At 38.8% G+C, this 14,336-nt stretch overlaps 1 protein-coding gene across 1 annotated transcript; it reads right to left on the minus strand.

Moving 5' to 3' along the window:
• Window positions 1-283: 283 nt before the first annotated feature.
• On the minus strand, window positions 284-13,731 carry bmp5 (bone morphogenetic protein 5). The gene is made up of 7 exons (XM_085477917.1): window positions 12,797-13,731; window positions 10,197-10,389; window positions 6,105-6,253; window positions 5,546-5,743; window positions 1,705-1,781; window positions 1,469-1,579; window positions 284-1,336 (listed from the first exon to the last, which is right to left on the minus strand). Exons 1-7 carry the CDS (start codon window positions 13,287-13,289, stop codon window positions 1,187-1,189), a joined length of 1,371 nt encoding a protein of 456 aa, XP_085334043.1. The 5' UTR covers window positions 13,290-13,731; the 3' UTR covers window positions 284-1,186.
• Window positions 13,732-14,336: the final 605 nt, after the last annotated feature.

Genomic DNA, 14,336 nt, shown 5'->3' on the forward strand with positions numbered 1-14,336 from the left:
ACCGCTCCCTAAGAGCATGTCATCAGGCTCTGTGGGTGTACTTCTAGTTTATATCATACTTGTCAAACATTGATAAATCTGAGACGGTAGTTTGGCAGCAGTGAGTAAAAGATCCACAGAATTCCAAACAGAAATACCTAAAAAACTAAAAAAAACAAATAAGAAACAATAAATAATGCATTTATTTCACCAGGGATTTTTTCTTTCTTCTTACAGATTTATAGTTGTGCGTGATAAATGAAGAAAGAAAAGCTGCGAAGTCAATAAAAGCCGAGCAAAGATAAGAGCTTTCAAGTGGTACATTTATTAAATACACAGCACTCTACGTTAAGATACACTACTTTCCAAACATGAGATCGAATATGTGCGGCGCAAAGATGTAACTATGACAAAGTCCACAGAGAAATGAGAAACAGTGTTTATGTAAGAGATAAACATTGTTAAAAAAATAAGCGAACACTCAACATTATACGTGTTTCATTCCAGACTGACATATTCCCTTTCTGAGAACACCAGAGAAAAAAAACTGGCTTGGAAAAGGTGAAACAGTATCAACGCTGAAAGACGGTGACAGCTTGAAAACAGCTTTGGGCAGTTTGGTTTATATTAGAGAACGCTCAGTGTGTTATTTTAATCCTGTGATCCGATTTAATTTGAAATATTTCCAAGAGCCTGTTGAAGTTGAGACGTTAGTGTTAATAGCATAATATGGAGATCCCCCTTGTTAATAAAATGTGCTTGTGTTACAGTATCGCGGGACATTATTCTGTATGCGTCTGTCATGAACGATTACCGTTCTGAACTGGGAATGAACTCATTAAGAAATTAACATTGAAATACAGTGTTTATAGCGTTTGTAGCACACTATGTATAGGAAAAAAAAGGAGAAAAGAAAACAACAGAAGAGGAAGCGATCATAGTGACTCCAGTGAACAGTTTTCTCATAAAAGATATACAGTCCTAACCAATACAAAGTATATGCCAACGGACACAGAAGTTAAATGATAACTGTTGTAAAGTAAAATCAGTATTTTGTCCTAATCATTTAAATATCAAAATATTCAGTGCTATTTTTTTTAAAAAGGAAAATAAATTAATAAAACTCTATATACATAATACTGAACATGACATCACACCTCCAGCAATTCCCATGCCAGACTGCATAAATTAAAATTGGCCTCGCCCGTTAATGGCACCCACAAGACCTAACTACCATATTTCTATATTTCTTCAGGATAACATTTGAGCTGTCATCAAAGTAAAGTACTGATATTGCATTGAGCTTGGTTGGGGCGCAGCATGGTTTTGGCACATTGTCAGGAAACATTAAGTGGACCTATAAATGAGAGCATAAAGTAGAGTTTAAAGAGGTGCAACAGCAGAGAGTTACAAATGGTAAGAACGTTATTAGCTTATAGCCAGACTTTACTGCAACACGCATGCGGGATACACTCTAAAGAATGCTTACCAGAGTTTGCACAATAGCATGATTTGTTGCATTCATGTGTGCGTTGAGTGGAAACGAGCACTCGCCATCACAGTAAAAAGCAGCATAGCCCTCCGGTGCAATGATCCAATCCTTTAGAAAAAGAAGACATTTAGTATACCTGATTGATTATCTCATAATTTGACTAAATGAGTCATTTTTGTGTGATTACCTAACAATTTTTTCATTGTAAGAGATGTCGAATATTTGTGTTTTACCTGCCAACCCAAGTCCCGAAAGCTGACATAAAGCTCGTGCTTCTTACAGGCTTGCTTCTGTTCACTGGTGTTATAATCTGAAAAATAATAGTACTTTTTTTATGACAAGAAATTATTTTTTTAACTTACTACAACATGCTATTATGAATGTATTGCTTTTGGAGTTAACGGATGTTTCAGAGAATTATTAATACACCCAACATTTAAAGTTGAAGTAAAATTCCTTTCATTTATAATGGTAATTGGTGGATAATAAGCATTAATCAATGTGCTGGATTATTTATCGAAATGACAAATATCATGTGTAGCCACTTATAAACAAATTTGTTTCCAAAGTAAGAAATCAAGAAAATACTTTGAGAAGAAGAACAAAGAACAGCAGAACTATGATTGAGACTGTGTCAGCTCCCAAAAAGACAAATAACAAACTAAAAACCAGCAACAAACAACTTAAACATAAACAATTACAAAGAAAGAACAATACAGTATCCACATCTGAACCAAAGAGTAAAACAGTGAAATGTGGATTATTAAATATTAGGTCTCTCTCCTCCAAGTCTCTGTTAGTACATGACTTAATAATTGATTAACAAACTGATTTACTCTGCCTTACAGAAACCTGGTTGCAGCAGGATGATTATGTTAGTTTAAATGAATCAACACCCCCGAGTCATTCTAACTACCAGAAACCTCGAAGCACAGGCCGAGGGGGCGGTGTGGCAGCAATTTTTCACACCAGCCTATTAATTAATGAAAGACCAAGACAGACTTTTAATTCATTTGAAAGCCTGATGCTTAACATTGTCCACCCCAGCTGTGAAACTCAGAAACCAGTCTTACTTGTTATCATCTATCGTCCACCTGGGCCTTACACAGAGTTTCTGTCTGATTTCTCAGACTTTATATCTAATTTAGTTCTGAGCTCAGATAAAATAATTATTGTGGGTGATTTTAACATCCATGTAGATGCTAAAAATGACAGCCTCAACATGGCATTTAATCTGTTATTAGACTGAATTGGTTTCTCTCAAAATGTAAAAGAACCCACCCACCACTTTAATCACACTCTAGATCTTGTTTTAACATATGGCATAGAAACTGAACATTTAACAGTATTTTCTGAAAACCCTCCTGTCTGATCATTTCCTGATAACATTTACATTTACAATAATTGATTACACAGTGGTGGAGAGTAGACTTTATCAAAGTAGATGTCTTTCTGAAAGCGCTGTAACTAAGTTTAAGAATATAATCCACCCACTGTTATCATCTTCAATGCCCTGTACCAACATAGAGCAGAGCAGCTATCTGAACGCTACCCCAACAGAGGTCGATTATCTTGTTAATAATTTCACCTCCTCACTACGTACGACTCTGGATACTGTAGCTCGCTCCAGTGAAAACTAAGGTCTCTAATCAGAAGTACCTGACTCTGTGGTATAATTCTCAAACACGTACCCTAAAGCAGATGACTCGTAATCTGGAGAGGAAATGGCGTGTCACAAATTTAGAGGATCATCATTTAGCCTGGAGAAATAGTTTGCTGCTTTATAAGAAAGCCCCCCGCAAAGCCAGAACATCTTACTATTCATCACTGATTGAAGAAAATAAAAACAACCCCAGGTTTCTCTTCAGCACTGTAGCCAGGCTGACAAAAAGTCAGAGCTCTTTTGAACCAACAATCCCTTTAACGTTAACTAGTAATGACTTCATGAACTTCTTCACAAGTAAAATTTTTAGAGAAAAAATTACCAATAATCATCCCACAGATGTAATATTATCTACAGCTACTCTTAGTACCATTGATGTTAAGTTAGACTCTTTTTCTCTAATTGATCTTTCTAAGTTAACTTCAATAATTACTTCCTCCAAACCATCAACGTGTCTTTTAGACCCCATTCCTACAAAACTGCTCAAAGAAGTCCTGCCATTAATTAATTCTTCGATCTTAAATATGATCAACCTATCTCTAATAATCGGCTATGTACCACAGGCCTTCAAGCTGGCTGTAGTTAAACCTTTACTCAAAAAGCCATCTCTAGACCCAGCAGTCTTAGCTAATTATAGGCCAATCTCCAACCTTCCTTTCATATCAAAAATCCTTGAAAGAGTAGTTGTCAAACAACTAACAGATCATCTGCAGAGGAATGGTTTATTTGAAGAGTTTCAGTCAGGTTTCAGAGCTCATCACAGCACAGAAACAGCTTTAGTGAAGGTTACAAATGATCTTCTTATGGCCTCTGACAGTGGACTCATCTCTGTGCTTGTCCTGCTAGACCTCAGTGCAGCGTTCGATACTGTCGACCATAATATCCTATTAGAGCGATTAGAACATGCTGTAGGTATTACAGGTACTGTGCTGCAGTGGTTTGTATCATATCTATCTAATAGACTCCAGTTTGTTCATGTAAATGGAGAGTCCTCTTCACACACTGAGGTTAATTATGGAGTTCCACAGGGTTCAGTGCTCGGACCAATTCTGTTTACATTATACATGCTTCCCCTAGGCAGCATCATTAGAAGACATAGCATAAATTTTCACTGCTATGGAGATGACACCCAGCTCTATCTGTCCATGAAGCCAGATAACATACTAATTGGTGTACCAATTAGTTAAACTGCAGGAATGTCTTAAAGACATAAAGACCTGGATGGCCGCTAACTTTCTGCTTCTTAATTCAGATAAAACTGAGGTTATTGTACTCGGCCCTGAAAATCTTAGAAATATGGTATCTAACCAGATTCTTACTCTGGATGGCATTACCTTGGCCTCCAGTAACGCTGTGAGGAACCTTGGAGTCATTTTTGACCAAGACATGTCCTTCAATGCACATATTAAACAAATATGTAAGACTGCTTTCTTCCATTTGTGCAACATCTCTAAAATTAGAAATATCCTGTCTCAGAGTGACGCTGAAAAACTAGTTCATGCATTTATTACTTCCAGGCTGGACTACTGTAATTCATTATTATCAGGATGTCCAAAAAACTCACTGAAAAGCCTTCAGCTAATCCAAAATGCTGCAGCAAGAGTCCTGACAGGGACTAGAAAGAGAGAGCATATTTCTCCTGTTTTGGCTTCCCTTCATTGGCTTCCTGTTAAATCCAGAATTGAATTCAAAATCCTGCTCCTCACATACAAGGTCTTAAATAATCAGGCCCCATCTTATCTTAATGACCTTGTAGTACCATATCACCCTATTAGAGCACTTCGCTCTCGCTCTGCAGGCCTACTTGTTGTTCCTAGAGTATTTAAAAGTAGAATGGGAGGGAGAGCCTTCAGTTTTCAGGCCCCTCTTCTGTGGAACCAGCTTCCAGATTGGATTCGGGAGACAGACACTATCTCTACTTTTAAGATTAGGCTTCAAACTTTCCTTTTTGCTAAAGCATATAGTTAGGGCTGGACCAGGTGACCCTGAATCCTCCCTTAGTTATGCTGCAATAGACGTAGGCTGCCGGGGGATTCCCATGATGCATTGAGTTTTTCCTTTCCAGTCACCTTTCTCACTCACTATGTATTAACAGACCCCTCTGCATTGAATCATATCTGTTATTAACCTCTGTCTCTCTTCCACAGCATGTCTTTTATCCTGTATTCCTTCTCTCACCCCAACCGGTCGCAGCAGATGGCCCCGCCCCTCCCTGAGCCTGGTTCTGCCGGAGGTTTCTTCCTGTTAAAAGGGAGTTTTTCCTTCCCACTGTCGCCAAAGTGCTTGCTCATAGGGGGTCATATGATTGTTGGGCTTTTCTCTGTATCTATGAAGCGCCTTGAGGCGAATTTTGTTGTGATTTGGCGCTATATAAATAAAATTGAATTGAATTGAATTTTAAGCCCACTTACCTCCAGTTTTTGGTGCCTTTGAGGATTGTTGTTGATTATTCAATTTATTGCGATTGTGGTTCTTTTTTTTCCCACCAGCAGCTCTGACTGAGCGAAGCAACACCCCGCTGGCCTTGAAGAAAGCAACCAGGAACGGCTGTTTGGACTGGGGCCCGTTCCTCCCGATGATTCCAGCAGATTTCATGTTTATACTTCGTCCTTTAAAAAAATAAAAAGGTAAATAAAACTTTTAAAACAACATTTAATCTCAATGGGTAGTTTTAGAAATTTATGACTGCTTTCAGAGTAAGTACAAATACAAAAACTAGGTCAGCTCATCTTAATTTTTTTGATTTATGGCAATTAATTGGTGGGAATTGGTGATAAATAATCATAATCCAAACACTGCCAGACATTTGACCTGATGTCACATAAAACATTTTCGTAAAATCAAATGCAGACATTGTGGATTGTCTTGAAAGGTGAAGTTGACCTTTTAAAAGTCTAGGAGTTTAAAATAAATCTAAAGCGATTACAAGAGAAAAAAAAGTAATGGAAAGAAAAACTGAACTCCACTTGCCATCTACAGTTTCCACACAGAGTTGCAGGCCCAGGTTCTGCTGTGGATTCATCACCCAGTGGTTACTGGTAGCTGTTATGTCAAACACTAGCCAGCCTCCATCAGATGCCTGGACCTTTTTGGAGTCAAGTAAGAACGTCTCTGCATCTCTAAAAAGTCAATGAAAACAATGTCATGAACATCTGCACTAAATAAGCTACAGTTAAAATGAGCAAAAACAGCTGGTGCATATATCACTGGCTACTTTGTTAGGCACATCCATTCAGCTGCTTGTTAACACAACTGTCTAATCAGACATTCACGTGGCAGCAACTGAGAGAATTCAATCATGGTAAAGACAACCTGCTGAAATTCAAACCGATTCAGAATGGGGAAGAAAAGCGACTGAGATCAGAGAAGAATGGCCATAAACGCAAACGCAACTCAAATAACCATTTCTTAAAACCAAGCTAACCAAAAGAACTTGTCTGCGTGCACAAAAATTGGACAACAGAAAATTGTGAAAATATAAGTTAAGGTCAGAATTTGGCCTAAACAACATGAAATAATGGATCCATCCCACCTAGTATCTGCAGCCTACCTGAATATTGTTGCTGACCATCCCTTTATGACCTCAATGTATCCAGCTTTCTGTCTATACTCCCTTTCCCCTTACCCTCCAACTGGTCATGACACTTTCTTCAGTTTCTTCCTATGAAAAAGGAGTTTTTTTATTCCCACTCTCACAAAGTGCTTGCTTATAGGAGATTGTCTGATTTTGCTGTAGGATATTTACCCTGGCATAAAGCACCCTGAGGTGACTGTCGATGTGATTTGGCACTAAACCTGAATTAAATTGAATTGAACCTAATTGAATTGAATCTTCTGATAGCTGCTTTCAACAGGATAAAGGACCATGTCACAGAGCTCAGACTGTTTAAAACTCATTTCTTGAACATGACAATGAGTTCACTGTACTCAAATTGCCTTCAGAGACACCAGATCTTAATCCAACAGGGCACCTCTGGGATGCGATGGAATGAAAGATTGGCATCATAGATGTTCAGCTGACAAATCTGCATCACCCGTGTAATCATATCAATATGGACCAAAATGTCTGAGAAAATAAAGTGGCTGGTGAGTGCACATGTACTTGGCATTATTTTCTAGAACATGTAGACTGAATCTTATCATGACTGAGTACTTTATTCCAAACTCTGTGGCAACTCTTCCCTCCCTCCTTTGGAAATCAAACATTTTCATTCTTTTTCCCCCCATATGTGTACTTGCAAAGATATATAATGACTTTAATTTGTGTGATTTCTTTTGGGTTATTTTTTTTCTTTCTCTTGTTTGTCTGATTTGTTATGTTTTTATGCTTTTCCTGATAATGAATAAAAACTTTGGTCTGGAAGAGTGTTAAACTCGTTACTGTGTGCTGGACCTGAAAAGAAAGCGGTGCTTTTGTTGGAAAAACCTTTCACTAGTAATAAATAGCAGAGTCGTGGGGCACAGGGTTTGCCAGTACTTCAGAACTTTCAGGAGCTATGAATCATGCATATCAGCTGTTTTTCTTTTGCTGTTTTTTAACATAAGCTTGACATAAGGCCTCAATCAACTCAAAGTTGAAAAAAAAAAAAGCCCTACTTCCTAATTTGCATTGGATTCCTTTCAAGTTGCAGATCAGATAAAGCAGAGCCTGTTACGTTTTTGTGGTTGCCTGATGCTGGTCAGAGACAACCAAGATTTTCCGTCAGTCCTTCAGGAACCATTTATGTCTTTATTGCAGGTGTAATAAAAATCAAGCATAATCTTTATGCATGACATACTTCTAAACTTCCTTTTTGACTTTTGTAGCTTTTAGCTTATTTCCTGTGATAATTTAGCCTGAGTAGGTATAGGTTTGTAGCTGTATCCAAGAGTGCAAATGTTTATCCTACATTTTAATCTGGGGTCACTAGAGAATGTGACTGAACACCAAAGCTGAGTGGTAACTGTTCAGACTGCTCTGTGTTTAACAAACTATGTTCACAAGTCAATATTTTCCATTAGGAATTCATGTTCAGCAGTAAAGTTCAGTACCAGAGCAGGTGTGACTCTGAGATAGGTGTGCAGTTGTCTGAAACTACAAGTACTCTGACTTTAAGTATACATTTGACAACCTGTATGGATACGAAGTAGAGCATTTTCACATAGTTGCTTTTGTTTCTGTGTTTCATTAACTCAGTGAAGACACTAGCAAGTAAACATAAACCCTGCAAGTTTAAAATAGCAAAATAAGTTGTGCTGTTATAAATTTTAAAAAACAGCTTAAAGTTCAAAGAACTTATTAGTCCTCAAATACATACATAAAGTGTATTCTGGTTACAGACTCCACAGACTTCCCCAATACCAGCATCTTATATACAGTGTTATTCTCATGCACTATTTAACACATTATCTCTATCACTGGCCATTGCTTTTACTGAACTTTTATTATTTTAAGTAAATGGCAGAACATGTGGACAGGAAACATTTTTTTTAGTGGGATTTGATTTTCTAAGCTTTATATTGTCAGTCTCTTAAACCCCTAAAATACCCTAACAAAATGGTTTTAAATTTGCTACAGAGACCACAACCTGTTCAATCTGTGCTAAACTGATTTTGTTGAATGGGCCAAATGAGAACCACTGGCAATCATGAGTATTTATATAATCAGCATTTTGTAGAAACTTAGTAGAGGTTTGTGGCACAACTTCACCCGCTTCCAACGTACAAGGTGAAGAGGATATGGTTTAAAAGGGAGTCAGACCTCCAGCAACTTGTGTAGTATATAAAACAACATTAAGGGCACAGGCTGAAACTCGTCTGTGTCTATAAGCAGCATTCTGCCTAACGTGCTGGAGGCAAACACAAAAGAATCTGTATGGCTTTACAAATGAACCCTACTCATACTGTAACTGCATTTAAGCTTTTATGATGACAGAAAAATCCAGAAAACTGTTCTCTAAGATTTCAGTCACTGTGAAAGACTCGTACCTGTTTGTGAGCACTAATTCAAATACACTATTCTCCATGAAAGCATGTGTGAAAACATGAACTGAGCATTCTTCCCCTTTAAGATGGTAGAGTCCATTGACTTGGACCTTTTCAAAGCCCCGGAGGGCCATATCTTCCCTTCAATCACCCACACACATTTTTGGCAAGCAAATGTGGGCCCACTTTTAAGTGCACCCTTGTGTATTCAGCTATGTCTTGCTTTAAACTTCCGGAATATTGTTAAGACAGGCAGGTGGCGGGCATAACAGTGACCACGGGAGCACCCTAGGGAGCCTCCAACCCCCTCCCGATACGGGCCCTCGTGGTTTCATCTGGGACACAGCCAGCTTGGCAGGCAACACAAGACGAGTGATAACTGACGGACCTTCCAAGCTTCATAAGTGGCCAACTTGCTAATGGAGTTCTCTTTATCCGTGAACTATATTTGTAAGGCAGACATGGTGCGAATGAAGGAGAGCAGAGTTTGAGATGGGAGGATGTGCTTTGCAAGTGGAAAGTTTCAACCCCCGACAGACAATGGCCATTATGAAATAAGATACAAATCGAGATGCAAATAGTTTTAAATAGTTCTCACTTTTTGCAGTAGCGGCTACTTCATTCTGCTTTTTCACTACAAGGAAGAAGCTTCCAGCCTGTTTTACATTTCACTAAACCTTTAAATAACTGAGAACAAACTTAACATAGGTCCTTTGTCTTTGTTCTTTTTTTTTAAAAGACTGACTCACTTTATGACTCATTTTCCCCCTTGTTTATCTACAATAATTTTATGCCCATAAAATGAAGCAGTAAGTCCTTTAAACTGTAATCCAAGAAGTGCTGGGACATTTTTAGTTAAATGCAAGTAGCAGCATTAGTAAAAAGAACACTTTCATGAGTTTACTAAAGCAGCAAACACCAACTGGTTGAGGTAAAGCATTTTAGTTACACATTGCTGGACACTTTAAGCTATCGTTATGTAATAAAAATATCAGAAATTATTTAGAGATTACCCAGTTAAACAGTTCAGGACTACAGAGGTACAATCACATTTAATATGAACATTTAATACATAGTTGTGGTTGGTCTGGCACTTACTTGTTTTGATACTCTTTGATGACTTGATATATGGTCACCTTCAGGGTAATATTGTCGTAGCGGCCATGACTACGGTCCTTATAGATCCTAAACTCAGCTGCAGTCACTGCCTCCCCGTCCGGTATTTGAGTCAGATCAAAACGGAACTCCTTGTAGTGTCTTCGTTGGTGAGAAAAATCTTTATCTTTCTCCACTGGAAAAGAAAATACTTTATGACAAAGTTGATTTCTACCGGGAAGAAAAGTTGATGAAAAAAAAATATATATATATATATAAATGTATGAGTTCACCTCCTGAACTGCTTCTTAAGCTGTTTAAAGGAGAAAATATGCCAGCATCAATGCGCAGGAAAAAAGTGTAATTTATCACATCTTCTTTCACATTCAAGGTCCAATCCAAACATTTTGACTACCAACAAAAGCACTTTCCAGTTCATTAAATCAGTCAACTCAATACAGGTAGCAGTTCCCAGACAGGCCCTCTACTGTGTGCCTAACTGCATTCTCTGGCCATGATGAATGGGCTGTCAGTTAAGAAAAACAGGCTGATTTCAATTAAAGACACTTTCGTCTGCTCCTCAAGTAAGAAAAAGAGCAGACAGGATTCTTCAGCATCAGATGAGTGTCTACTCTGACCTCTTTTCTGACCTCATTCTGACCTCTGCTAGGCTTCATAAAAAGTAGCTAACCCTTAAGCTTGAAAGTAAAATATTTCTAATATAACAGATAATATAAGATTACTTTTTAAGGCTCGTCTTTTTTTTTTTAATCGGTGGATTTGTTTTATACCTATGTGGAGACAAGTGGAGGATATGCACAGCTTCTATTTTTTTTTCCTAAGGGGAAGCATCTGATTTTATATATATATATATATATATATATATATATATATATATATATATATATATATATATATATATATATATATATATATATATATATATATATGTCCTCAATTTCAGCATCAAAGAGCTCCAGTGTACCTACATTAGGGACATGCTGACAAAGTGACCTCGGCCATCTCTCACCTCCACCTGGTAGCAGAGTAAAGGCATGTGGCTGAGGTCAGCGGATGTTCTGGCATCCACGGTGATATCATGCAGTGCATTTCCCTGATATTTTATCGAGAGGGAACGCCTGCCGTTACTTAGCACAAACAGGTCAGAGGTCAGCTCTGACTTTTACCCACTGAGCGCGTTCCATTATATTAGCCACGGGTGGTAATCTGAAACAGAAGTGTCACTGAGAACACAGAGCATTTACCTTTGAAATAGCAAAATATTAAATAAAAATGTAAGATATCAGTTTTATTCAGCTGGTTCTAACTGGGCTGTAATGAAATTATCAAATGACGGATGTTTTATTAATAAAAGCCCCCCTTTTTATGCTGTCTTGTGTGTTTGGATGTTTGAATAGCTGGCTTCTTATTGATACTAGCGTAAGCATATTAAACCGCATAAAATGCCACATAGACATTTTAAAACAGTTGAGGTCAGTAGCTATATGTGAGTGTACTGTAATAAAGACAGAGCCCCATTGAACACTCCACTGACAGTCTCCAGAATGAGAGCAGAGCCTTCAAGCCTGACAGTGTACATGCCCTGGTGTAGCGGTAAGTGGAAACAGATGGGCTGAGACCAAGGTGAGGGAATAATGTTACAAGCAAGTCTCCACAAATTCGCTTTGTATTTTGGAAAATACAATCCTTAAAGAATAAAATAGTGAAACTTTGTAGATGATATGTTACAGGGATTTGTTTTTAAATATTCAGTTCTGCAGGACTGTGTAATATTTTGATTAATATTGCGAATATTTTTAATGTCATGATGGAATAATAAATGGTACAAATAGCACAAATATTATGAAAGGGGCTTGTGGTTTCTCTTAGTGACAGAACCTCAGATATGAGTATCAGTCAGTATCACCCTCTTTTAACAACAGGAAATAATTTAGGCCAATTTTCTCAAGGTCAGACAGTCATCTGATAAGTCGCTGTGAACTGCTGGGTTAAGGGTCGCAGCTACCGAACAAACACAATCATTATACATAAAAGCGACTTCAGAAAAAAATAGAAAGCAGCACAAATTGATGGGTCAAAACGTTCAGCTCGATTGTGTTAAATACAAAATATTTAACAGGAGTCTGTAGCAACCCCTCGGTACTCTGAAAATGACTGATGTCTGACGACGAACTTTATTTTTTTACATTTAGATGCACAAATGTCTTTTCAAAAATTATAAATCTTGAATTTGCTCCTCGGCAAGTTTCGTATGAGAGCTTGCACAGGTTTCTCTAAAAAAATATTGTACGTGTGTCCGGTTATTTTCCAGAAATAAGTGGTAATATTTTTCATCCCAAAAAGCAGGCTCGTTCAGCTTATGTTGGTGTTTTAAGATTTGCCTTAATGTCATCTATAATAAGAGAAATAAAAAGTTTAAAATCCCTCACTTATCTCTGTCGAGGAAATAGAAATCTAGTGAAAGATGAATAAGTCAATTTCTTTCAGTGTCCGTGATAACCAAGAATCACCTGCACATAATCCCGATGTATATATTGATTTATAGCACGTGTGGATATTGATCCCGTTTTAATGACACTTACCCAAATTGACAAAACTCATAACCATGTCGGCGTCATTGAGAAAGTTGGTGTCTTGCGCTGTGGTGAGTGCGGGGCTGTGGCCTACGAGAGGGGCCGCTCGGTAAGGCTGTGCCACACGGGAGTAGCCGGCATGCTGGGGGTTGTAGTAACTTTTCCTAGAGTGCCCTTGAGCCTTGGCACTAAAGCTCTTCCCTGCGCTCTCCTGCACGCCCTCCTCCTCATCCACGGCCATGGCGTTGTACAGGTCTAGCATGAACAGCGGCGCGGAGGACGCCTGCTTCCCGGGAGAGAAGGGCCTGGGACGGTGAGGCAAACCCAGGATGGAGAGGATCTCTCTCTGTATCTCCCTGCGCTCGTGATTGCGCAACCTCCTGTAAATAAAACTGGAGTGCACATGATTGTCACTTAAAACGCAATGCACGCACGACAGGAAACTCAAACAGCTCCACGCAAGTCCAAGTACGGCACGGTTCAAAGGTGTAAGCGCTGTCATCTTGACAAATCAGCTCACTTTGAGATGTGAAGATGAACTACATCGCACTCAGTGAAGGGAGAGAAAAAAGCGTAACAATTTATGCTATAGTTGTGCCAACACGGAATCATAGACTTTCCATATTAGCCAGAGGCACCACAACTTTCACGGTGGTAACTGAGGAGGCTTTTAGCAGTCTGCCCTTCTACAAATGAGGTATCAGCTTGCAGAAAAATCGCCGCTCCTCTCCTGTGTGCGAGCTTCCTCCAGCAGCAGTATTTACGCCTCCAGGATCCATCCGAAGTCTCAGCCACACCAAGTATTTATGGAGCTGTGTGACCCCGTCCCGCACCTTACTCCTTTGTGATGAAAAAACGTGTAGGTACGCCCATAACGTCGGGGGATAACCTGGAGTTTCCAAGTGGATGAAATGTGTTGAACTGTGTCAAAATTAAGCAGAGAGAAGCACTCGACTCATGCCCCGGCGCGCATTTTTCTTTCCCCCCCTCTCTCTCACTTTTTTTCCTCCCCACTGAGAATGTGTATTGGGGCTAGTTGCCCTTTGAGTCCACCCCACACTCCTCAGCTTTTGTTTTTGCATCCTCCTCTAGCGGCCGCAATAAAACTTCAGCCAGGTCCCATGATGAATGTGGCGACTCAGGAGTGTAAAAGGAGACACTTGAAATCCGAGAGGCCTTCCTAACGAGTGAAAGAATAATGACAGAGCCTTTTAATCACCTCAAGTTATTGAAGGCTTCATAAAAGAGGGTTTCAGCTGCATCCACCGCAAAACAACGAGGGTCATGTTTTTATCATGCATGGAGGATTCACAGGTATGGAAATATTAAATACACTAACAAACAAGGAGAATATAGTAAAGCCATAATTCAGGACGGGAGGAGATAAAGGCCTGCTGTAAACCACATACCGCACGTGGTTATATGCTTTAATTTAAAATTACATCATTTCACTCAACAGCAAGAATTAAACATGAGTATTTAAGTTTATTGCAGAAAGCTTCACCCTCATGGGACATTAAATAAACACAAGCGAAAGCCGCCATGCTGG

This window comes from Copadichromis virginalis, linkage group LG13, assembly GCF_057382275.1.
Source record: "Copadichromis virginalis isolate Kocher_CV1m ecotype Utaka linkage group LG13, C_Virginalis_male_GT1.1, whole genome shotgun sequence".
NCBI lineage: Eukaryota > Metazoa > Chordata > Actinopteri > Cichliformes > Cichlidae > Copadichromis > Copadichromis virginalis.

Excerpts from the sequence above, each read along its gene's own strand:
- bmp5 (XM_085477917.1), bottom strand. The coding sequence starts at position 13,289 with ATGACAGCGCTTACACCTTTGAACCGTGCCGTACTTGGACTTGCGTGG. Across the intron at positions 6,254-10,196 it reads ATCAAAGAGTATCAAAACAA|AGATGCAGAGACGTTCTTAC; the intron begins GTAAGTGCCAGA and ends TTGACTTTTTAG. Across the intron at positions 1,337-1,468 it reads ATGCTATTGTGCAAACTCTG|GTCCACTTAATGTTTCCTGA; the intron begins GTAAGCATTCTT and ends TCTCATTTATAG.